Below are 22,548 nucleotides of genomic sequence, written 5' to 3'. Positions count from 1 at the left end.
TTTTCTTGAGGTTTGCTTAATTAGAAGGAGTTGGGTTTGGTACACAGTGCAGGCTGTTATTTCGGATTTGTTTATGTGACTTTTTAAGTTTTCCCAGAGTTTCAAATTTGTGCCTTCTGTGGTGGGGATCCCACTCTCCCCTTTCTCCAGGGGCCCTATAACCCGGCACCTAGTTTCAGGGACACCAGGCTGCGCCCTTAAAGGTGGGCAGCCCCAGGGGACGGGGCCAGCAGGAGAGAGGTCTGCTCACCTCCAGGCCTCCCAGTGCTCAGGGCCCCCCCTCCCTGGCTGACTCTCCAGGTTATAAAGGGGACTACTGATTGGCAGCGTCCATCATCCTGTCTTAAGAGAGCCCACCATGCCCCCCAGAGGAGACGGGTACCAAGGTCACACATGGCCAAAGGTTGGAGCTGGAAGGGCCATTTGGTCTAAAGGAGGGTACCAGGGTGCACAGTGGGTGGGGGCAGTCTCAGCTCCGGGAGGCCTTTCTGGGGCCTGGAACAGGCTGAGGGGAAGACCCTGCCCCGAGGTGTCTCACGTGGGGGGAGGCCAGAGGTGGGGCCAAGCGGCCACTCACCCAACAGTCCCAACCCCGCACCACAGGCCCGGAAGGCTCCCAGCTGTGAGACACGCTCATGTGGTCTCAGGGGCCCACGCCCTCGGACCTTCTTGTCCCTCCAAGGGTAGGGTCACTAACCCCTCCCCAGGCCTGACCGTGAGGGGCTGGGCCTCTGCTCCCACACTGCCCCTCCCCAGCAGGCCAGCGAGGATGGGGGAGGCCAAGGGGCCCGGGAGGAGCCAGAGGGGCGGTCCCCAGACTGTAGACAGGCCCAGGGCTCCGTGATGTCACTGCGGGTGCTGAGGGGGGGAGGGGGTAAGGCTGTTTTTCTGGAGAGAGTCTTAGAGCCGAGTGGGACAAAGCCTGGGCGGGGCGGGGGCCATGGCGCTGCCATCCCGAATCCTGCTGTGGAAACTTGTGCTTCTGCAGAGTGAGTGTGGGGCCCCGGGAGGCGAGTAGGGGGCAGCATGTGGGGTTACGCGAGTCCGTTTCAGACAAAACCGCCCGTCTGAGCTTGGGCCAGGAGGGGTGGGAAGGCCCCACCAGGGAAGAGAATGGGTCTAGGGGAGCTCGGGAGAGCTGCTTGCTGGAGGGTGCGATGTCTTCAGTGAGACCTTGGCCAGCCTCCCCTCGCTAGGGAGCTGGAGCCCAGAGGGCCAAGAGGTCTGGGGGCCCAGGCAGGGTGGCATCTCCATCAGGGCCCTTCCTGCACCCCCTCTTGCTGGGGCTCCGTTTAGGGAGTGGGTCAGTGATGGGGGGACCTGAGAACTGTGGGATCTGTTCCAGCCCCCGCTCCCAGGCCTGGGCTGGCCTGCTGACCGAGCACATTCCTCTGGGAAACTCCCAGGCTCTCAGCCACATCTCCAGGGCAGTTTTCATGTAGGATCTACAGGAGGGAGAGCAGCCCCCAGTGATCAAGAGACACAGGATGGAAACACAGTTTTGATCACCCACAGGCCCTGGGGTGCACAGAGTGCTGGGAGGCCAGGGAAAGTGGAGAGACAGGGACCCCCAGGCCAACCCTTTACTGGGACCATGGTGTTCCGCATACAGGTTTCCCTCAGGAATTTTTTTTTTTTTGGACGGAGTTTCTCGCCAAGGAGGCTGGAGTGCAGTGGCGTGATCTTGTCTCACTGCAACCTCCACGTCCCAGGTTCAAGTGATTTTCTTGTCTCAGCCTCCCAAGTAGCTGTGACTATAGGTGCCCACCACCACCACGCCTGGCTAATTTTTGTATTTTTAGTAGAGACTGGGTTTCACCATGTTGACCAGGCTGGTCTTGAACTCCTGACCTCAGGTGATCCACCTGCCTCAGCCTCCCAAAGTGCTGGGATTACAGGCGTGAGCCACTGTGCCTGGCGGGGGAATTTTAACTGGTAGGTTTAAGGCAAGAGGCACAAGCCCCGTGGGGCCATGCTAACTGTAGGGCGTCTCGGCGGTGTGGCTGCACATTCCATGTGGGGCGTGGAGTCCGTGTGGACATGGGAGGGGTCACCAGGGGACACTGTGTAGGGTGGGCGTCTGGGTGGATCAGCTCGAGGAAAGGGGATGTGAACTGGAAACTGTCCCAGGTGACGGCCCCGCTTCCAATCGGAGGAAGTCCAGCCTAGACTCAGTGGATGCTGAGGCAGCTTAAAATGATGAGAGTTCCCTGCAAGCAGGAACGCGGGCCTGTGGTGTGACAGCTGGGGTCACGACCCACGTTCAGCCTTCAGGCCTCTGCCCTGTGGAAGGACCTCGGGCTGCGCTGAGCCTTAGGTGTGGTGTGGGGTCCCCAGAGTCTGAGGCTCCAAGGACCCTTGGGGACTGGGGCACAGCCCTGGAGGGAGTGTGGGGGATCCCACAGACCCAGCCTCGTTGGTGCTCTGGGTGACTTGGCTGCAGCCAGCTGGGGTGGCCCCGGTGACACCCCAGAACCGGCTGGCTTGGGGCCTGGCCCTGGCCTACACCCATGCCCTGGCTTCCCCACTCCCCAAGGGCAGGTGCCGTTCAAAGCCCAGCGGGGTGGCAGGGAGGGCTATGCGGGGCTGTGTAGAGAGGCACCCTCCCGGCACCGAAGTGGGTCTCACAGCACCCATTTTGTCTGGGACTACAGGAGGGACCAAGGGGGCCAAGTGGGGGTCCCGGGGCCAGGTGGGGCTGTGGGTGGTCTCACAGCTCACTCCTCTCATTCCAGGCTCTGCTGTCCTTCTGCACTCAGGTAAGTGACCCTGGCCCCAGCTGTCCACCCCCACTCCCCCTCAGCCCCTCCTATCTTGCCAGGCCTGCCCTGCGGGGGTCCTCAGCCCTTCCCCTCCCTCACTAACCCCCCTCCCCCACAGGGCCCTCGGGGGCCCAACCCTCCCCCACAGATGCCCCCTCAGCCACAGGGAACCTCCAGGGCCCTGCCCCTCCCCCACTGACTGTCCTTCCCCAACAAGGGCCCTCAGGGACCTGCCCCACCCCCACTGAGTCCCCTACCCACCATGGCCCTCAGGACCCACCTCTCCCCCATGAACTCCCCCTCCCCAACCAGGGCCCGCAGGGGGCCGCCCCTCCCCCAATGATTCCCCTTCCCCCACGTGGGTTCTTGGGGGCATACCCCTCCCCCATGACGGGGCTCCGGAGCCCACACACCCCACAGATGCCCCCTCCCCCACCAGGGTCCCAGGGACCCTCCCCTCCCCCACTCACTCCCCCACCCCCACCAGGGCCCTGGGGGGGCCGCCCCTCCCCCAGTGATTCCCCTTCTCCCACATGGGCCTTGGGGGCATGCACCCTCCCACGGACTCGCCCTCCACCACGAGGGGCCTCGGGTCCTAGGGACCCTCCCCTCCCCCACTGACTCCCTCTCCCCCGTCAGGGCCCTCAGGGTCCGCTCCTCCCCCACCGACTCCCCCTCTCCCATCAGGACTCCCAGGGTCCGCCCCTCACCCACTGATTCCCCCTCCCCTACCAGGGTCCTCGGGACCCTCCCCTCCCCCACTGATTCCCCCTCCCCCATCAGAACCCTCGGGTGCCCCTCCCCTCCCCCACGGACTCCCCTCCCCCACCAGGGTCCTCAGTGCCCGCCGCCGCTGGCAGCTCCGTGGTGTCCGAGTCCGCGGTGAGCTGGGCGGCGGGCGCCCGGGCGGTGCTGCGCTGCCAGAGCCCGCGCATGGTGTGGACCCAGGACCGGCTGCACGACCGCCAGCGCGTGCTCCACTGGGACCTGCGCGGCCCCGGGGGCGGCCCTGCGCGGCGCCTGCTGGACTTGTACTCGGCGGGCGAGCAGCGCGTGTATGAGGCGCGGGACCGCGGTCGCCTGGAGCTCTCGGCCTCAGCCTTCGACGACGGCAACTTCTCGCTGCTCATCCGCGGTGCGGGGGCCGGGGCCGCGGGGTCGGGGCAGGGGGCCGGGGCCGCGGGGTCCAGGGCACCGCGAGGCTTACGCGCGGCTTCCTCCTGGGTGTGCAGCGGTGGAGGAGACGGACGCGGGGCTGTACACCTGCAATCTGCACCACCACTACTGCCACCTCTACGAGAGCCTGGCCGTCCGCCTGGAGGTCACCGACGGCCGTGAGTGCGCGCCCCCACCCCCCACCCTCCACCCGGGCCCGCGCGCCCACCTGGGCCCGCGCGCCGCTGACTGCGCACCCTCCGCAGCCCCGGCCACCCCCGCCTACTGGGACGGCGAGAAGGAGGTGTTGGCGGTGGCGCGCGGCGCGCCCGCGCTCCTGACTTGCGTGAACCGCGGGCACGTGTGGACCGACCGGCACGTGGAGGAGGCGCAGCAGGTGGTGCACTGGGATCGCCAGCCGCCCGGGGTCCCGCACGACCGCGCGGACCGCCTGCTGGACCTGTACGCGTCGGGCGAGCGCCGCGCCTACGGGCCCCTTTTCCTGCGCGACCGCGTGGCCGTGGGCGCAGACGCCTTTGAGCGCGGTGACTTCTCGCTGCACATCGAGCCGCTGGAGGTCGCCGACGAGGGCACCTACTCCTGCCACCTGCACCACCACTACTGCGGCCTGCACGAACGCCGCGTCTTCCACCTGACGGTCGCTGAACCCCACGCGGAGCCGCCCCCCCGGGGCTCTCCGGGCAACGGCTCCAGCCACAGCGGCGCCCCAGGTCCAGGTGAAAGGCCGCCCCAGGACCCAGGAAGGCGGGAGCCCACCCCACTTGGGGTTGCCCTGCGCCCGCTGTCCCTTGCCGGAGGCCTGCGGAGCCCAGCAGGGGCCGTGGCCCGGGTCGGGGCACAGGTCTTGCTGATGCCTGACGCTGCCCTCACCCCGCGCCCCCCGCAGACCCCACACTGGCTCGCGGCCACAACGTCATAAACGTCATCGTTCCCGAGAGCCGAGCCCACTTCTTCCAGCAGCTGGGCTACGTGCTGGCCACGCTGCTGCTCTTCATCCTGCTGCTGGTCACCGTCCTCCTGGCCGTCCGCAGGCACCGCGGAGGTGAGGCTGCCCCGGCAGAGCCAGCGGCCCCAGGAGACTGAGGTGGGCGGGAGGGCGGTCCTCTGGGCTGGGGGACCTGCGGAGGGGGCGGCACTGCCCCCAATGTGAGTCTCCTTCCCAGGCTACGAATACTCGGACCAGAAGTCGGGAAAGTCAAAGGGGTGAGTACTCCCTCCCAGCCCTCCTGGGGACCAGGGCCCCCTCCACCCCACCCAGCTGTAACCTCCTCCCACTCTCATCCTCCAGGAAGGATGTGAATTTGGCGGAGTTCGCTGTGGCTGCAGGGGACCAGATACTTTACAGGAGTGAGGACATACAGCTAGGTGAGGCGGTGCTGGGACACCAAGGCACTGGCGCAGCTGCCAGGCCTGGGCTGGGAAGTGCATCGTGGGAGAGGGGACCTCAGCCTGCTCTCCTCCCACAGATTACAAAAACAACATCTTGAAGGAGAGGGCGGAGCTGGCCCACAGCCCCCTCCCTGCCAAGTACATCGACCTAGACAAAGGTGAGTGGGCTACCTCAGCCCATCTCAGAGCCCTGCCCGTCCCCATTCCAACTCATCCGGGACCCCCAAGGGCAGACACCAGCCAGGCCCAGGGCCCCTGCCACCTCAGGCTCAGAAGTCCCTGGGGAGTCCTGCTGGGGGTCTGCCCTGCGCCTCCCACTGTGATGAGGGTGGAGAACAGACGCCGACCCGTTGGCACCCTTGGCTTCCAGGGTTCCGGAAGGAGTACTGCAAATAGAGCGACCCTGGGCTCCTGGCTGGGCCAGCAGCTGCATCTTTCCTGTCTGTGCCCCTCCGGGCATCCCCTGATGCTCCTGGGCTCACCCCTTCCAGCGGCTGGTCCCGCTTTCCTGGAATTTGGTCTGGGCATATGCAGAAGCTGCCACCACACCCCTCTCCCAGGGGTTTGGTGGCAGCATAGCCCCACGCCTTCGGCCTTAGCTCACGGGTGGCCCTGCTCACCCCAGACACAACCAAAATCCCACTGATGCCCATCATGCCCTCAGACCCTCCTGGGCTCTGCCCACTGGGGGCTGGAAGACATTCCTGGAAGACACTCCCATCAGAACCTGGCAGCCCCAAAACTGGGGTCAGCCCCAGGGCAGGAGTCCCACTCCTCCTGGGGTGCTGCCCGCCGTCAAGAGCTCCCGAGGGCTCCTCCGCCTGTACCACGCAGGGCTCCAGGCACCATCTTCTCCCCAGGGACCTGGTGACTTGGTGAATGCCAGCCCTTGCCCCTCTGTGCTGCTTTGGGCCACCTGGGGCTGCACCCCCCGCCCTTTCTCTGCTTCCACCCCTACCCTAGCCTTGCTCTCAGCCACCTTGACAGTCACTGGGCTCCCTGTGACTTCTGACCCTGACACCCCTCCCTTGGACTCTGCCTAGGCTAGAGTCTAGGGCTGGGGCCACATTTGGCTTCTGTACTGGCTGAGAACAGGCGAGGGGGTGAAGGTGGCTTGGGGTGGCCTATGTTGCCACTCTCAGCACCCCACATTTGCACCTGCTGGTGGACCTGCCACCATCACAATAAAGGCCCCATCTGACTTTTAGACTTGGCCCAGGTATGCTACTGAAACTTCCTGTCTCCTAGGGGTGGGCAAGGCACAAGTCTGGGCCTGGGAATCCCCACGTCTTCTTCATCTCCACCTGAAGCCCCTGACATCATCCCATTCCTTGGGCTGAAAGGTCTGGGTCTGGGTCCTCTGGGAGTTGGTGTCCTGGGAAGGGGACATTTGAGTTAGTTCTGTGTGGCATGCTTCTGGTCGTGGAGGAGTTCATATTCCCTTGAGGGCTGACCTGGATGTGGGGAAGGGGGACGTGGTGGTGGCTGTGAGGACAGAGAGGAGACCGTGGGAGCACAGCTCTGGGAGAGGCAGAGGGATGGCGAGCCGAAGTAGTGGGATGCGGGTCAGACACTTGCAAAGGGGGCGGGAGCAAGGAGGCTCCGGCAGAGACAGCCCGGGGCAGCAGGGTGGCTCCAAGAGTCCTCGCCAGGCCAGCACCGATCAGGCCCTAGAACCCTTTCCCACTCAGGCATCAGCATTGGGCACAGGATCTCAGCACAAGTTTGGGTAGTGGGACGAGTGGCGGGATTAGGAAGGCCAGTGGCCTCGGCTCCTAGCAGCACAGACCAGCGACTAAGTGCTGCTTCTTGAAGCCAGCATCACCACCCAACCCCATCCTCCTGTCCTCCCAGGAGTGGGGGTGGGAAAGGGTGATGGTTGCCCACAAGAACCCCACAGCAGCACAGGTTGGGAGCAAGGGAGGCTGGTCTGGGGAGGTGTGGCTTGAAAATGCACCCCCTTCTGGCCTCTGGCCACACTATCACTGGACAAGGCTGCTCCTGGCAGGGCTCCAACCAGACCACATAGGCATCAGCACCTGGACTGGCCTCAGGCCTCTGGCTTCCAGCCTCTCTTGAGACTTGGGCTGAGGAACCCTGCACCTGTGTGGTTCCTCCCTGCTCTGTGGCCACTTGTGTCTAGCCTGGGGAACAGGGGTCTGGCCCTCAGGGCAGGTACGGGCTTCCTCCCTCCCTGGGGCCTCAACAGATAGCCCCTTGTAGGTCTTCCCGCCTGGCTTCCGACCTCTGGGGAAAACAAGGGCTGGTGGGAAGGTGGCCCAGGCTCCAGGCAGAGGGGGCTGGCGGCTGAGCTGGCCGGGCTTGGCTGAGCGGACGCCACAGCTCTCCCGCTGGAGCCGGGGTGCAGGTTCAGGACCCCAGGCCCAAGGTGACCGTCAACCACCGGTGCCTACACTGATGGGTTTCTCTCTGAGCCGGCGCAGCCCCGGGCATGGTCAGGGCCGGATAGATGCGAAAGTCCCAGACTCCTGCCGGCTTCCTGCGGACAGGGCCCAAGGGGCCCCACCGCGCCAGCCCCGTCGAGGCCCCCTCCTCACTCTCCCCGTCGCTCCAGCCCCGTCCAGGCCCCCGCCTCACTCTCCCCGTCGCTCCAGCCCCGTCCAGGCCCCCGCCTCACTCTTCCCATCCCGGGCCGCCCTCTAGTGGCCTCCGCGCTTCCTGCTGGGGTCGGGCTGGGAAGGCCTCCAGCCCCGCGGGCCCCGGAGCAGCGAGCGCGGACGCCCCGCGGCCTCAGGGGAAGGCTCGGAAGTCTCCCCTGCCCTGCGGAGGATCCCAGGACGAAATCCCTCCCGCCGCCGCGCGCTCCGACGCCTCCGTGCACGCCCGCGCCCACGCGCGCCCCGCATCCCCTCGGCCTGCGGTCGGACCCCGCGGGACCCGGCAGAGGGCATGCGAGTCGGGAGCCTTCGCGGGGACGCAGAGGGACCGGTCGCCACCTCAGCGCCGCGCACCCGGCGTTCCCGAGGTCCCTCCGCCCGCCCCGATCACCCTGGCGTCCACGGGCCCAGAGCCAGGCCGCGCGGGGATGCACCAGCGCGTGTCGCCGGCGCCCGAGCGGAGGGGAACGCCGGCCCAAGTGCGGGGGCGGGGCCGGGGCCGGGGCGGGGCGAGCGAAGAGCGCCTGCGTCTGCGTCTGCGCCTGCGCAGCGGCGCCCAGCCCCCCGCCGCGCGCTCCCGTGACGTCACCGCCGCGCGCTCGGGCGCCCCCCCGCGGCCACGCTGAGGGCCGCTGGCCGGGCGGTCCCTTTAACGGCGCGGCCCGAGGGGCGCAGGCGGGAGGGCGGCGGGGCTGAGCGCGCCCTCCGTGCTGCGTCCCTCGCGCCGCTCCCGGGCCGGGGGCGGATGGGCGGCCGCGGGCCGCGGGGCAGCAGTCGAGACGCGCGCGGGAGCCGGGGGCGGCGGCCGGGGCCTGGGCGGTCAAGCGGGGGCGCCCGGGGGCCTCGGCGCGGCGGGGCCGGGAGCGGCGCGGGCCGGGTGGGGCGCAGGCGGGCGGGCGGGGGGCGCCCCGCGTCCGAGCCCCGGGCCGGGCCCTGAGCGCGCGGAGTCCGCGCCGCCGCCGCCGCGCCATGGCGGAGACCAAGATCATTTACCACATGGACGAGGAGGAGACGCCGTACCTGGTCAAGCTGCCCGTGGCCCCCGAGCGCGTCACGCTAGCCGACTTCAAGAACGTGCTCAGCAACCGGCCCGTGCACGCCTACAAATTCTTCTTTAAGTCCATGGACCAGGACTTCGGGTCAGTCGGCCACGGGGCCTGCGCGAGCCTGGCGCGCGCTCGGGGGTCGCACCTGCCAGCGCGGGGACGGGGCGGGGGTCCTGGGCGGTCCGCGCCTCCGCCAGGTGCGGCGCGGGTGGCGGCCTCGGCCCGCGTGCGGCGCGCGCCCACCTGTCTGTGGTGTGGGGCGATGGCAGGCTGGGGTCCCGGCGTCCCTGGTCTCAGCCTCCCGGTCCCGAGTCCTGCCTTGGCCCGGGTGAGACTCGGTCGGCCGCATCCCTTCCATCGGAGCGCCTGCCGCTGGTGTGGGCTGGGGTCAGGGTTGTGTGTCAGTGAGAAGGTGGGGTTTCCTAGCTGGGATGGGGAGACGTGGGGGGACAGGTTCACCAACCTGTCTGCTAGGGTTTGCAGAAGCTTCCCAGGGGCTCAAGACAGGTCCTCCTGGCCCCCTTCTCCGGAGTCCCGGTGACAGGGCGGAGGTCAAGGGCCACTGGTGGCCTTGAAACTTTATTCGCCCATCCCTGCTCTGAGCTCCCTGTCTGCCCCGTCCCCACTGAGCCACAAAGCACTTGCGTTCCCAGAGCAGCTCAGACCATCTGCTGTTTCGGGGCAGCCTGGGTCAGCGTCTCAGTGCCGGGCCTCGGTGATGGTCCCAGGCGAGGAGACCCCTGCTGTGCTGAGCTGGGCCCTCTGGGACAGGGAGCAGGAGGCTGGCCGTCTGCTTGAGGCCTGGCCTAGCCCGGCCCGGCCACCAGTAACCTGAGTCCCCAGTCCCAGCTCAACAGTGCTGGGGGCGGGCTCAGGCCTCGTGGCCCCAGGAGGTGAGCCTCCGGCAAGCTGTGTCCTTGTGTGTGGCCGCCTCTTGGGATTGTGACATTAAGGCTGTTTCCTGCATTCTGTGGTTGCAGGGTCCTCAGGCAACCCCAGGTCCAGTCAAGCTGGGTCCGCTCTGGGGCTCTCAGGAGGCCCAAAGGACATCTGGACAGCTGTACTTTCCTTCCCCACCCCCACCACCAGGCAAAGCAGAGAGGGCAGGGTGCGTCCTTGGCAGCCTCTGAAGGCTGGGCGCTCCCCGCTCTGCTCGGCGGCCCTCCTGCCCACTCCAGTCAGGTTGGGCAGGAGGAGGCGGTTTGTTTTCTGAGTCTCGTCCGGGCTCCTCCCCCACTGGGGCACCTTGCAGTCTCTGCTTCTCTGGGCCTGGGCATGGGGCATGTGTCAGGTACTTTTGCTTTTAACTTAGTTTATTATTCTAACAAAAGTTACCAAAGTCACTAATGCTTTTTGTCACAAATGTGTGCTACCAATAAATGCGTAGTGAGGTGGTGCCCAGCTCCCAGGTTCTGTTCCTGGACCACGCTCTGGGATGAAGCCCTGGGGGAGTCCGCCTTCTGCTCCTGACACCCACCGGGGGCTGCCCAGGTCTGAGACAGCCTGACTGTTGCCCCCATACACCTTCCCACAGTGGCTGCATATGCTGGGCACATTTGGAGGACCCGGGGGTGCCCACGCCTGGGAACAGGGTGGGCAGGTCTGAGTGTCGAAGCAGGCTTGGGGACGCAGCCGGGAAAGAGACAGGGGAGCTTCAGTGTACAGCTTTGGAGGCTGCAGGCTTACAGGGAGCTGGGAGGCAGTGGGGCTGCAGAGGTCAGGGCTGGGCTGGGCTGTGGGGCTTGGAAAGAATGGACTGGGGTGATGCTGGAGTCCTGAGACGGGGGCCTTGCTCTGTAGCCTTCCAGGTCCTCTGGCTGGTGGCCTCAGGAGCCTACAGAGGACCCCTGTCGATTGCTTCCTTGTTCCCTTCTCCTGAGTTCTACCTGCTGAGTTCTCAGCGCTGTCTGTTTTGTGGACTAGAACCCCTGTGGGAGGGGCTGGTTGGTCAGTCATACTCTAGCTTAAGTGAGAGCTGAACTAGACACTGGCTCTGGATACCAAGTGAATGTAGCTGGAGGTGGGGGGAAGAGAAGGCAGGTCCTGGCTGGTCTGGGGTGGCCTCCAAAAGAGAGGGAGCCTCAGGCTGGGGACCCTGAGGAGGTCCTGGTGAGTCGGGGGTTCCTGTACCAGCCCCTGCTGCATTCTCAGTGCAGCCCTGGTTCCCCTGGCCTAGGCTTCAGAGCGTGACTGACCACCTTGCAGTGCAGGGAGCCTGGGTCGTGGTCACAGCCCCGTGCCCTGGGCCGGGCCCCACTCCCCACACATGGCTTCGGCCCAGTGGGAGAAGGTCCCCTGCTTGTCCTCTACTTTTCATGTCCTGGTCACAGGTATTTTGACCTAGGATCCTCAGGGCTGGGAGGAGGGCAGAACTGGGGAGGGTCTCCATCTGGTGCTGGGTTTGGTGGTGGGCAGGGTCTTGCCCAGCCTTTGGCCGAGGCAGAGGAGGGAGGGTGTTTGGCTCCGGGTCCTCGCTACTGGGTGTGTGGTGGATGCTGGGCCTGCTGGACTTGGCATCGAGCCCGTCTGTTGGGCACAGCTCCCGCAGTTCATCTCCGAGGTGGGGATGACCCAGGCCCAGGAGTGGGGGATGGATGGAGGCAAGGCTGTGGGCCCAAAGCCCCAGTCCCCGGGGCCGCCTGCCATGGGCCTGGGTGTTATGACAGCTCCTTGTGCCCTGGGTGGTGGTGTGGGGGGCTGTGGAGTTGGGGAGGCTCTGCCTGGCCTGGGCTGCTGGGGGAGTTCCCACTCCGCCCTCCCTGGCTGTGCCACTTGGGGTCTCTGACTCAGCCTCTCTGTGCCCCGAGTGCCTCCCTGGTGTTGGGAGTTCATGTACTGCCCTCACAGCCATGGCCAGGCAGGGACACTCGAGCCTGTGTGGCCTGAACCTGGGGAGGGGGCTCAGAGATCGCAGGACTCGGCACCACCTAAAGGACAGGCTGGTGGAGAGCCGCTGGCCCTGGGTCAGGGGTTGAGAGGCCGCAGATCCCCAAGGCTGAGGGCCCTGACCTGGGGGGTGCACAAGGGGGTCTGAGGGCACGAGATGGCTCTGCGCCGCCTGCCCTGGGCCAGCTACCCCTGCCAGCTTCCATCTCTGCCTTGGGAGAGTGGGGGGCATTTGGGACCACACCACATCTGGGGCAGCTGGCTGTGGCCTCTGGGAGTCTGGAGGGTCCTCTGCATCCTGTGTGGCCATGCTGGCTCCCAGGGTGCTGCCTCTGAGTGGATTCCTCCCCGGGGCGGATCTGTGGGGGCGGCACGCAGAGGTTAGCCAGGCCTCACAGGGAATCCCAAGGTGGGGGCACAGTGCTGGCAGGGGCACCCCTGGTAGCTGCCCTGAGTTTCAGCAGAGGCTGCTCCAGAGGTTTGGGGACCCCACGTGGTGGGTGTGCCGCCAACACCTGGCCGGCCTCCGGCACCCTCCCCCATCTGGCTGGGGTAGGGACAGCAGGGCTCTGCCTGGGACCTGGGTAGCTGACCCCTGGAGCCCCAGGCAGGCCCCACCCTTCCCTCTGTGCTGTTTGGGTCCTGCTACCTTTCTCCTGGCCCAACCAGGCTGGGGTCTACACCCTGCCACCAGGGGCAAGGGAGGACTTGTTACACCCTGTTGGGCCGAAGAGGGCGGAGGGAGTAGGGCCTCTGGGCCCTGGCTGGACATCTGTGTGGAGGCAGGGAGCAGGGACATCCCAGGCAGCCTGGGGTCTTCGTGAGGCCCTGGCTGGGTGGGCAGTGCGGGCTTGGGCCACTCTGGATGGTGAGAGGAGGCAGGGCCCTCTGCCGGTGAAGCCAGGTGGGCATTGCCCTGGGGTGCTGGGTGGCCGAGTGTCTCCCTCGGGTGAGTCAGAGGGTGCTGGGTGACTGTCTGCCTCGGGTGAGTCAGAGGGTGCTGGGGTTGGGTGCGGCAGGGAGAAGCTGCCGGCCAGGCCACCTGGGGCCATGTGTCGGGCTGAGGTGGGGACCCTGTTGTGGTCAGGTCCCTCAGAGACAAGGGCTCACTGTGGGCCCTGGCCTCCTAGTGGCAGTTGGTGGTGGCCGTGGTGTCCATGGGGCCTGCCTCACCCTGGGTTTCTCCATCCTTTCAGGTGTGACAGCCTCTCACTGTGGCAGCCTCAGCCTGGTATGGGTCATGGCCTTACCTGGGAAGGCTCCTGTGTGGGGGCAACAGACATGGAGGGGTCTGAGAAGTGACCTTCTCTGCTCTTTGAGGGCGTCATGGCCATGGCCTGGCCCTGGGAGGCTTGGGGAGGCAGCGGCAGGACCCCAGAGGGCTGGGGAGGGGTCTCTGCTTTGGCCCTGCCTGCTGTCTTCTCTGCCCTGAGGCTCGGGGCCTCTTGCCAGCAAGTGGGTGGGCCAGGGCTTGGGTGGGAGTGTGGGTTTGCCACTTCGCTGGGGGCCTCCTGCTACCTGCCGCTTCGGAGCCTAGCTGAGTCAAGGTGCCCTGGGGCCAGGGGACCTGGAGCGGCCAGTCGGGGTGGCTCTGTAGCTGGCAATGGGGTTAGCAGCCACAGGGCGCTTCCTGCCAGGTGTGCGGCCAGGCCCAGCCCCGTCTCTGGGCTCCCATTTCTCCACTGGGCCCAAGTCCTGGGTGTGGAAAATGCTGCTGGGCAGGGCAGGTTACCAGGAGGCGGCGTCTGGATCCTACCCGGCCCTCGGAGGTCAAAGTGTGAATGTCGACCACAGCCCTGCCTGCCTTGCCCCTTGGCCCGGGCACCTGCCCATGCCCTCTGAACTCTGAGCTCAGGTCACCCAGCCTCCTCCTGGTTCGTGTCCCCTGACACTCTGCAGCCTTCCTGGGTGCCCTCTGCCCCATTCCCAAGCCCATCTGACCCGGGGGTGGACTGGCGAGGCAGCTGGCCAGCTTGCTCTCCCAGGGGCTTTGCCGGCTCTGTGTCCCCTGCTGCTCCGCTAGGTCCTGAGGTGCAGGGAGGCCTGGTGAGTGGAGGTCTGTGTCTCCCTGGCTAGGTGGACAGGACAGGAGGGTGGTGGGCTGCCTCTGGGAACCAGTGTGCCCTCCCAGCCCACCTGCATCTGTCCGTCGGGTCTGAGTGTCCTTGAGCATGGACTGTGAGCCTGGCTAGGGGTGCAGGGCAGGGGTCAGGCAGAGCCCCCCTTCACAGAGGCTGACTCTGGGCAGGCAGGCACAGGGTCTGGGACCTGAGGGTGCTCCTGAGACGTCAGGAGGGTGGAGTGGGGCCATAGGGCGCGGCTGGCCTGATGGAGAGGAGGCTGCTGGGGGATTTGGGCTCTTGGTTGGGAATGACAGATCTGAGTGCAGGGGTGGATGCAGGTGGTGGTCTGATGCCCTGGCTATTGAGGGGTGGGGGGCTGGTCTGGAGCTGGCTGGGAGGTGGAGCAGTGGACCTGTGGTTTGGGGCAAGGGACAGGGAATAACCTGGGAAGGCTTGGGCCCCGGTAGGTATAGCTGCTGTTGCTGAGGAGGCTGGGGCCTGGCCCTGAGGAGTCACAGCGTGGGGGAAGCCCTTGGTGGGGGCTCTAAGCCCCAGGACCAGATGAGGTGGGGGGGGTTGGAGACAGCGTCTGGGGCCACCACATACGTAAGTCTGAATCGAGAGCAGCTAGGCACAGGGGCTTTCCCAAGGAGGCCTCACCCCAGCTGTCCCCCCACCTGAGGGCTGGGGACCTTTGACTGAGCCTCCCCTGTGGGGATGTCCACAGCCACTGTCACCATGCGGGGGTGGGGGGTGGCCCAGGATATGACGGAGAGGAAGGACCGTTCCCGAGAGGAGAACGCACTAGCAGGGGTGTCCACAGAGTGACGTTGTGTGGGGAGGCGGGGTGCCTGCTCTCCAGGCCTCACCTCTAGAGCCACAGGGTCAGGCCCCCTAGGTGGGGCCTCACAGCTACATCTGCCTACAGGGTGGTGAAGGAGGAGATCTTTGATGACAACGCCAAGCTTCCCTGCTTCAATGGCCGTGTGGTCTCCTGGGTGAGCCCCTGCGTCTTGGCCCCGAGTGCTCACCTGGGGAGCATTCCAGGGTGGGGCTCTTCCTGGGGGAGGTGGTGGGTGTGGGGAGGCCCTGGCAGGCTGGGTGCGGATAGGGCGGTATGCTGGCTCCCCTATTCCCTGGGTGCCCTGAGGAGGCGACCTGAAGGTGGGTGGGCTGCCCCGAACATGCCTGCTCCCTCCACAGCTGGTCCTGGCTGAGGGTGCTCACTCGGATGCGGGGTCCCAGGGCACGGACAGCCACACAGACCTGCCCCCGCCTCTGGAGCGGACAGGCGGCATCGGGGACTCACGGCCCCCCTCCTTCCAGTAAGGGCACCGTGGGCACTGGGCCCTGCTACCCCAAGCCTGTCATGGGGGACGCTGGCCAACGGGAGGGAGGCCTGCCTGGGCTGGTAGGCGGGCGTGGTACCTGCTGGGGCTGGGGTCCCACCAGCGAGGGGAGGCTGGGCTGGGAGGCATATGAGGGGCTGGGGCCACAGCCTCCCCACCTGCCCTGCTGTTGTTGTACAGCCCGAATGTGGCCAGCAGCCGTGACGGGATGGACAACGAGACAGGCACGGAGTCCATGGTCAGCCACCGGCGGGAGCGTGCCCGACGCCGGAACCGTGAGGAGGGTACAGTGGTCATATCTGCCCTGCTGTGGACCCCCAGCCTCCCTGGGACCCCCATGAGCCATGTTCCTACCACAGCAGTTCCTGTCCCCCAGCCAGTGGCAGTGCTTGGGTGGAAGCTCAGGCCCAGCGAGCTCACAGTCAAGCCACCAGCTTCCAGACCCACAGGCGTGTAGCACTGCCCAGACAGCCTCAAACACAGGACCTCTGGGAGACGCTGCATTCAGCGCCCAACCTGCTGCCCCCACAGCCGCCCGAACCAATGGGCACCCAAGGGGAGACCGACGGCGGGACGTGGGGCTGCCCCCAGAAAGCGCGTCCGCCGTCCTGAGCAGTGAGCTTGAGTCCAGCAGCTTTGTGGACTCGGATGAGGATGGCAGCACGAGCAGGTGCGTGTGTGCCCGCATGCCAATGTCTGTGTACGTGATGCGCATGTGTCTGCATGAGGAGTTTTCACATTACACGTGTCTGCGCGTGCATGTGTGTGCATGCAAATGTGTACATGATGCACGTATGCTTGTGCGCGTTCCGCATGAGGTGTGTTTCTCACACTGCATGTGCCTGCGTGCACATGTGTGCGATACTCATGTCTGTGCATGTGTGTGTGTGAGGTGTTTTCACATTGCACACGTGTCTGTGCGTGGGTACCCGTGTGCAAATGTTTACATGATGTGCATGTCTGCGTGTGCATGTGTGCGTGAGGAGTGTGTTTTCACAGTGCACATGTGTGTCTGCGTGTGCATGTGTGCAGGTATGCATGTGCAGGCGTGCATGTGTGCGGGTGTGGGGGAGTGTGCAGACGTGCATGTGTGCAGGTGTGCGTGTGTGCATGTGTGCGCGGGTGCATGTGTGCAGGCGTGCATGTGTACAGGTGTGCGTGTGTGTGCGTGTGTGCGGGTGCATGTGTGCAGGCGTGTGTGTGCAGGTGTGTGTGTGCGGTTGCGTGTGCAGGCGTGTGTGTGCGTGTGTGCAGGCGTCCGTGTCTACAGGCATGCGTGTGTGCGTGTGTGTGCGGGTGCATATGTCCAGGCGTGTGTGTGCGGTTGTGTGGGTGTGCGTGTGTGTGCAGGCGTGCGGGTGTGCGTGTGTGTGTGCGTGTACAGGTGTGCGTGTGTGTGCAGATGTGCGTGTGTGCAGGTGTATGGGTGTGCATGTGTGCCAGTAGTGGAGCTGGCTACATGTATGCCCAGTTTGCCTGTCTCTGGGATTTTTGAGACGTGCACATCACGTGTGCAGGGCCTGGGGCGTGGACGTCAGGCACTGAGCCTGCTTTTGAACAAGCCTGGCCTGGACCCCCGATTCCCAGGTTCAGCCCACCCATCATTGTTGGGGGCGGAGTCCAATCCCCCCACCCGCCCCCCTATCCATGTCTAACTCCTCTGACCTCTGACGGTCTGTCCCCAGGCTGAGCAGCTCCACAGAGCAGAGCACCTCATCCAGGCTCATCCGGAAGCACAAACGCCGGCGGAGGAAGCAGCGCCTTCGGCAGACGGACCGAGTAGGCAGCAGGGTGGGGCGGGGTGGGGCGGGGTGGGGCGGGGTGGGGCGGGGTGGGGCGGGATGGGGCGGGACGGGGCTGGGGAGGTGAAGTCAGCATCGGGCAACCCTGTGCCCCTCACACATGTCCCCTTCCCTCCGCAGGCCTCTTCCTTCAGCAGCATAACCGACTCCACCATGTCTCTCAACATCGTCACTGTCACGCTCAACATGGGTGAGGCCTCGGGGCGAGGGTTCGGGGCGGGGCAGGGGCGGGGCGTGGCCGCAGCTCCCCGCTTGGCTCATGGGGTGAGGGTTGGGGGCAGGGGCGGGCTTGGTCGTGGCTCACGGCTCTTCCCGCAGAGAGACATCACTTTCTGGGCATCAGCATCGTGGGGCAGAGCAACGACCGCGGAGACGGCGGCATCTACATCGGCTCCATCATGAAGGGTGGGGCAGTGGCCGCTGACGGCCGCATCGAGCCCGGTGACATGCTGTTGCAGGTCGGTCTGTGGGACTTTGCAGTGACGTGCGGCTGCGGGTGGGTCTGTGGGGACTTTGGGGTGACATGCGGTTGCAGGTGGGTCTGTGGGGGCCACAGGGTGACATGTGGCTGCGGGTGGGTCTGTGGGGGCTGCGGTGGGTCTGCGGGGGCTGCGGTGGGTCTGCGGGGGCTGTGGACTGAGCTGCACACTCTGCCTGCACCACCCTAATCCCCACCCCTGCAGGTGAACGACGTGAACTTTGAGAACATGAGTAACGATGACGCGGTGCGGGTGCTGCGGGAGATCGTGTCCCAGACGGGGTGAGCGCTAGGGGCACTGGAGCGGGAGGGGCCAGGCAGGGGGGACCATCGGGGCCTTGCTGTGTGACCACCATTCTTGCAGGCCCATCAGCCTCACCGTGGCCAAGTGCTGGGACCCAACGCCCCGGAGCTACTTCACCATCCCACGGGGTGAGTGACCCTCGGGGTACACGGGGCGGGATGGGGAGGAGGCGCCTACCCAGCCTGAAGGCCTCTGTCCTCTGTGCCCTGCGCTCTGCCCTCCCACCTCGTCCGTCTGTCCACCTGTCGTCATCGCCACATGGTGGCCACCCAGCTGACCCGGTGCGGCCCATCGATCCCGCCGCCTGGCTGTCCCACACGGCGGCTCTGACTGGAGCCCTGCCCCGCTACGGTACGAGCCCCTGCTCCAGTGCCGTCACACGCACCAGCTCCTCCTCACTAACCAGCTCCGTGCCTGGCGCTCCACGTAAGTGGCAGCTCCCGAGGGCCCCAGCAGAAACTAAGACTTGGAGGGGGCGTCTCTGCCAGCCTCCGCCATGGCCGCCTGCAGCCGTCATGGGGCTGTGACGTGCGTGTTTCCCGTCCCCAACACCCTGCACAGACGTGTGTGCACAAGCACCCGTGCCCACCTTGCGCAGCCCACCCTGCTCGTGGTCTGTGTGTTGGGAGCAGGGGATGTATGTGGGGCCCCTATGCGAGGCGCACCCAGGGGGTCCCAGGCAGGGGCCAGGTCTCCACTCTGCTTCCTGCCGCTAACATGACTAACTGCCTGCGCTCTCGGGCGGGGCATGCGGGGAGGGGAAGGGGCCTGCCCCGTTCTCATTACGTCCTGGTCTGCGGGGTGGGGTGTCCTCAGCCCAGTTTGTGCCTAGCATCCTGATGAAAAGTGTCTGCAGGGGTAGGAGACGAAATGTCCAATCCTCCTGCCCACACCCCAGCCTCACGGGGGTCCATCCTGCAGTGGGTCGGGGGCCTGCTGTCACGCACCCTCCAGCCTGGGCCCCCGGCGCTGGCTTCGCCTAGAGGCTCCCCTGGGGGTGCAGGGCCCTGAGTCCCCCAACCTTCAGCTGCTGGGGCTGAGGCGGGGCTGTGCTTTGCAGAGCTGGAGGAGGCGCCGCTGACAGTGAAGAGCGACATGGGTGCCGTCGTCCGGGTCATGCAGCTGCCGGACTCGGGACTGGAGATCCGTGACCGCATGTGGCTCAAGATCACCATCGCCAACGCCGTCATCGGTGAGTGGCCGTCCCTGCGGGCCGATAGCGCCAGGGGCGGGGCCGCGTGCCCGGGGTGGGGCTGACCGCTGCTGCCGGCCAGGGGCGGACGTGGTGGACTGGCTGTACACACACGTGGAGGGCTTCAAGGAGCGGAGGGAGGCCCGGAAGTACGCCAGCAGCTTGCTGAAGCACGGCTTCCTGCGGCACACGGTCAACAAGATCACCTTCTCCGAGCAATGCTACTACGTCTTCGGGGACCTGTGCAGCAGTGAGTGGGGACCGCGGGCTTCAGGGCGCGGGGGAGGGGAATGCCGGAGGCCCCTCCGCGGCCCTGACCTACCCTCCCCCGCCAGATCTCGCCACCCTGAACCTCAACAGTGGCTCCAGTGGGGCTTCGGATCAGGACACGCTGGCCCCGCTGCCCCACCCGGCTGCACCCTGGCCCCTGGGTCAGGGCTATCCCTACCAGTACTCGGGGCCCCCGCCCTGCTTCCCGCCTGCCTACCAGGACCCGGGCTTTAGCTATGGCAGTGGCAGCACCGGGAGTCAGCAGAGTGAAGGTGAGAACCCCGCCCCCACCTGCTGCTGCTCTGCCCCCAACTCCACCCCACTCCACCCCACCCCACCGCTGCTCCGCCCCCAACTCTACCCGACTCCACTGCTGCTCCGCCCCCAGCTCCACCCCATCCCCTGCTGCTCCGCCCCTGGCTCCACCCCACCCCCTGCTGCTCCGCCCCCAGCTCCACCCCACCCCCCTGCTCTGGGCCGCTTCTCTGCTGTACCCCACTCCATGCTCCTGCTGTGTGCTTGGGTCCTGGGTGGGCCCCTTCTGGAAAGGGCAAGTGCCAGGGGGATCCAGGAGCCAGTGTGAATGGGGAGGACAGGGAAGCGTCTCACACAGGGGCAGCCTGGACCCCACCTCATCTGGGTGGGTTGGGAGGAGGGGCCTCTGGGAGCCTGGAGGCCTGGGCGGCTGTGCCTGGTAGGGGTGGCGGCTGGTGCTTCTCCTATGGTAGAGGCAGGAGGCCAGGAGACCATGTGGCCAAGGGCCTTGTGACAAGGACAGGGCAGGGGTGACCAAGGAGTCAGACGGGGTCACTTTCTAGGCCCCAGGACACAAGAGGGTGCCAGCTGCAGCCCGGGCAGGGAGTCCGATGTGGATGGTGCCATGCACAGCTGTGTGCCCGTGGCTGGGATGTGTTCGGGGGGCCGGGGGATCCAAGGTGTCCCTGAGGCCTTGCCTGGTGGAGCAGAAGCCCCAGTGGGTGGGGTTGGTGAGGCCAGCGGGGGTGTCTGCAGGCCGGGGGGGATGCAGGTGGCAGCCCGGAGGCCCGGGAAGGAGGACGAGAGAGGAGAGGTGGCCGGAGGGTGTAGGGCCGCAGAGAGGCCACGCTGGGTGCCTGCTGACTCTCGACTGGTGCTTGTGCCCGCTTAAGCCCCACCCAGCCCGCAGTCAGGCCCCACTGGTGGCGGGTGGGTGCTGGGCGGGTGCCAGGCAGCCGGGCGTGTAACTCGTGCTATCCCTTGCCTTGTGCTGAACAAGCCTTAGACTGAAGGACTAGCGGAGTGGACCTTGGGCCGGTAAGCCAGGGTCCCGCCCGGCGTCCCTCAGCATGTCCCCAGCTGGCCATGCCCTCCAGCTCCCACTGCATCTCGGGAGCCCAGGACGGGGCTGAGCTGAGTCGTCCGTCGGCCAAGGCCCTGGGTTGGGGGGACAGTGGGGACTCGGGTGGGGAATCCAGTATGGCCATGGGGGCACCGGGCACGAGGGGCCCTCTCTGGCACCTCAGTCTTTCAGCCGCAAGACCAGACCCTCAGCTCAAGCATCGGGGTGAGGCGTGGGGGCGCCCAGCTAGCTCCAGGATCCTGCCCACCTGCTACTGCCCCCACCAGCGTGTGCCTGCTGCAGCTGCCCCTGTGACCCTGGGGGTGCCAGCCCTGTCCTCGCACCTGCATGGCTGCCCCACCCCGCCCCGTCCTGCACGGGCCACCCTTCCTGTCCGGTCACTTGGCGCCTGGCGGGGGCGGTTCTGGACGTGACCAGGCCTGGTGCTGACGGTCTCCTCTCCCACCCTGTTCCACCCCCAGGGAGCAAGAGCAGCGGGTCCACCCGGAGCAGCCGCCGGGCCCCAGGCCGTGAGAAGGAGCGTCGGGCGGCGGGAGCCGGGGGTAGCGGCAGCGAATCGGATCACACAGCACCAAGCGGGGTGGGGAGCAGCTGGCGAGAGCGTCCGGCCGGCCAGCTCAGCCGTGGCAGCAGCCCACGCAGTCAGGCCTCGGCCACCGCCCCAGGGCTCCCCCCGCCCCACCCCATGACCAAGGCCTATACGGTGGTCGGGGGGCCACCCGGGGGACCCCCTGTCCGGGAGCTGGCTGCTGTCCCCCCAGAATTGACAGGCAGCCGCCAGTCCTTCCAGAAGGCCATGGGGAACCCCTGTGAGTTCTTCGTGGACATCATGTGACTCGTGGCGCTTGCCCCCAGCCCTGCCCAAGATGGGGAGCCAGTGGTCCTGCTGCACGAAGAGCTCGTGTGGGCTTGCCTTAGTTGGGGCCAGGCCGGGAGGCAGGGTAGCGGGGCAGGCTGGACCACCGCAATCTGCCCCAGCAGCCTGGCCGCTCCGGCTCCTGACAGTACCTGTTTCTGAGCAGCCGTGTTGTGGGCGCTCCTTCTCTGCCCCTCAGCGAGAGCCTCAGGGACCTCCCAACCCCTTGTGTCTGGTGGTGATGCCTCCTAGGATGAGGAAGACCCCCTTGGGCTCTGGGCTGACCCCCACCTCCTGTACAGCTGTGCACAGGCCCCCAGAGTGACCCATGCGGGGCAACCCCCTGCAGTGCACAGGCCCCACCCATCTAACCCAGGACCAGGCCTCCTGGGGGTGGAGCTGGAGCCCCCTGGTCCCTCTGGTTGTCTGGAGTAGGAATCTAATTTATTTATTTATTGCCTGGCTGGTGGCTCGGGGGAGGAGGTGGCCCTATCAGCCGTCCCACCTGCCCCTGCCCCTTGGAGCAGCCTGCACCTTCTCCCTTCCTCTCCCCTCCAGCAACACAGTCGAGTCTGAAAGTATGTGGAGGACAGGATGGGAAGATGAGAGAGGGCTGGACATCCTGCCCACCGTGTCCCAGCCAGGGCAGGGAGGGACCGTGGCCTGCAGGGTCGAGGGGCCCCAATGTGCACAGCTGCCACAGGGAGGGAGGTCTTGGGGAGATGGGCGGTCAGCTGGCCTGTCCTTGATGAGTGCACACACTGCGTGCACACATCGCGGCCTGCACACAACCGCGGCCTTCCTGGCGTCTCTGGCCCCCACGTGTCTGCGCTGTAGATATTGTATCAAAGTCCCAGCGTCTAGGTGGTTAACATAGAGCTGCTTCTGTGTAAATGCTGCTTATTTTAAACACTAAAAAGCGTTTAATTTTATGGGACGGATGTGTGGCCTGTGCCCCTTCTCTGCAGCTGGGCTGCCTTGGAATGAGGCATGGCGGGGCTGGTCCGGCCTCCTCTAG

General features: G+C 66.2%; 2 protein-coding genes across 4 annotated transcripts; both read left to right on the top strand.

Annotated features, from left to right (window-relative positions):
• The first annotated feature begins 204 nt into the window (after positions 1–204).
• On the top strand, positions 205–6,534 carry MXRA8 (matrix remodeling associated 8). Of its 2 annotated transcripts, none has more exons than XM_030913104.1 (10): positions 205–989; positions 2,736–2,759; positions 3,595–3,897; positions 3,995–4,096; positions 4,184–4,654; positions 4,825–4,980; positions 5,102–5,141; positions 5,227–5,303; positions 5,405–5,485; positions 5,698–6,534. In XM_030913104.1, exons 1-10 carry the CDS (start codon positions 941–943, stop codon positions 5,721–5,723), a joined length of 1,329 nt encoding a protein of 442 aa, XP_030768964.1. In that variant the 5' UTR covers positions 205–940; the 3' UTR covers positions 5,724–6,534. The 2 variants fall into 2 exon arrangements, with proteins under 2 accessions (XP_030768964.1, XP_030768963.1); XM_030913103.1 differs by having other exon boundaries at positions 5,387–5,485.
• A 2,246-nt stretch (positions 6,535–8,780) lies between these two features.
• Positions 8,781–22,467, top strand: DVL1 (dishevelled segment polarity protein 1). Of its 2 annotated transcripts, none has more exons than XM_030912732.1 (15): positions 8,781–9,084; positions 14,869–14,938; positions 15,144–15,265; positions 15,470–15,573; positions 15,821–15,959; positions 16,975–17,068; positions 17,212–17,281; positions 17,410–17,549; positions 17,775–17,851; positions 17,934–18,001; positions 18,147–18,299; positions 18,934–19,065; positions 19,148–19,315; positions 19,401–19,607; positions 21,136–22,467. In XM_030912732.1, exons 1-15 carry the CDS (start codon positions 8,915–8,917, stop codon positions 21,507–21,509), a joined length of 2,088 nt encoding a protein of 695 aa, XP_030768592.1. In that variant the 5' UTR covers positions 8,781–8,914; the 3' UTR covers positions 21,510–22,467. The 2 variants fall into 2 exon arrangements, with proteins under 2 accessions (XP_030768592.1, XP_030768591.1); XM_030912731.1 differs by having other exon boundaries at positions 8,789–9,084; positions 18,147–18,224.
• The last annotated feature ends 81 nt before the right edge of the window (positions 22,468–22,548 follow it).

Source organism: Rhinopithecus roxellana, chromosome 12 (genome assembly GCF_007565055.1).
Source record: "Rhinopithecus roxellana isolate Shanxi Qingling chromosome 12, ASM756505v1, whole genome shotgun sequence".
Lineage (NCBI taxonomy): Eukaryota > Metazoa > Chordata > Mammalia > Primates > Cercopithecidae > Rhinopithecus > Rhinopithecus roxellana.
The sequence above is the reverse complement of the archived record's forward strand: the minus strand, read 5'-3'. Positions and strand labels throughout refer to the sequence as shown.

What these genes read in the sequence shown, in the direction of transcription:
- MXRA8 (XM_030913103.1), top strand. Translation starts at nt 941, where the DNA reads ATGGCGCTGCCATCCCGAATCCTGCTGTGGAAACTTGTGCTTCTGCAG. An exon ending in GAAACTTGTGCTTCTGCAGA is followed by an intron (nt 990 to 2,735) that starts GTGAGTGTGGGG and finishes CTCTCATTCCAG; the next exon opens with GCTCTGCTGTCCTTCTGCAC. An exon ending in TGCTGTCCTTCTGCACTCAG is followed by an intron (nt 2,760 to 3,594) that starts GTAAGTGACCCT and finishes CTCCCCCACCAG; the next exon opens with GGTCCTCAGTGCCCGCCGCC.
- DVL1 (XM_030912732.1), top strand. Translation starts at nt 8,915, where the DNA reads ATGGCGGAGACCAAGATCATTTACCACATGGACGAGGAGGAGACGCCG. An exon ending in ATGGCCGTGTGGTCTCCTGG is followed by an intron (nt 14,939 to 15,143) that starts GTGAGCCCCTGC and finishes CTCCCTCCACAG; the next exon opens with CTGGTCCTGGCTGAGGGTGC. An exon ending in CTACTTCACCATCCCACGGG is followed by an intron (nt 18,002 to 18,146) that starts GTGAGTGACCCT and finishes GTGGCCACCCAG; the next exon opens with CTGACCCGGTGCGGCCCATC.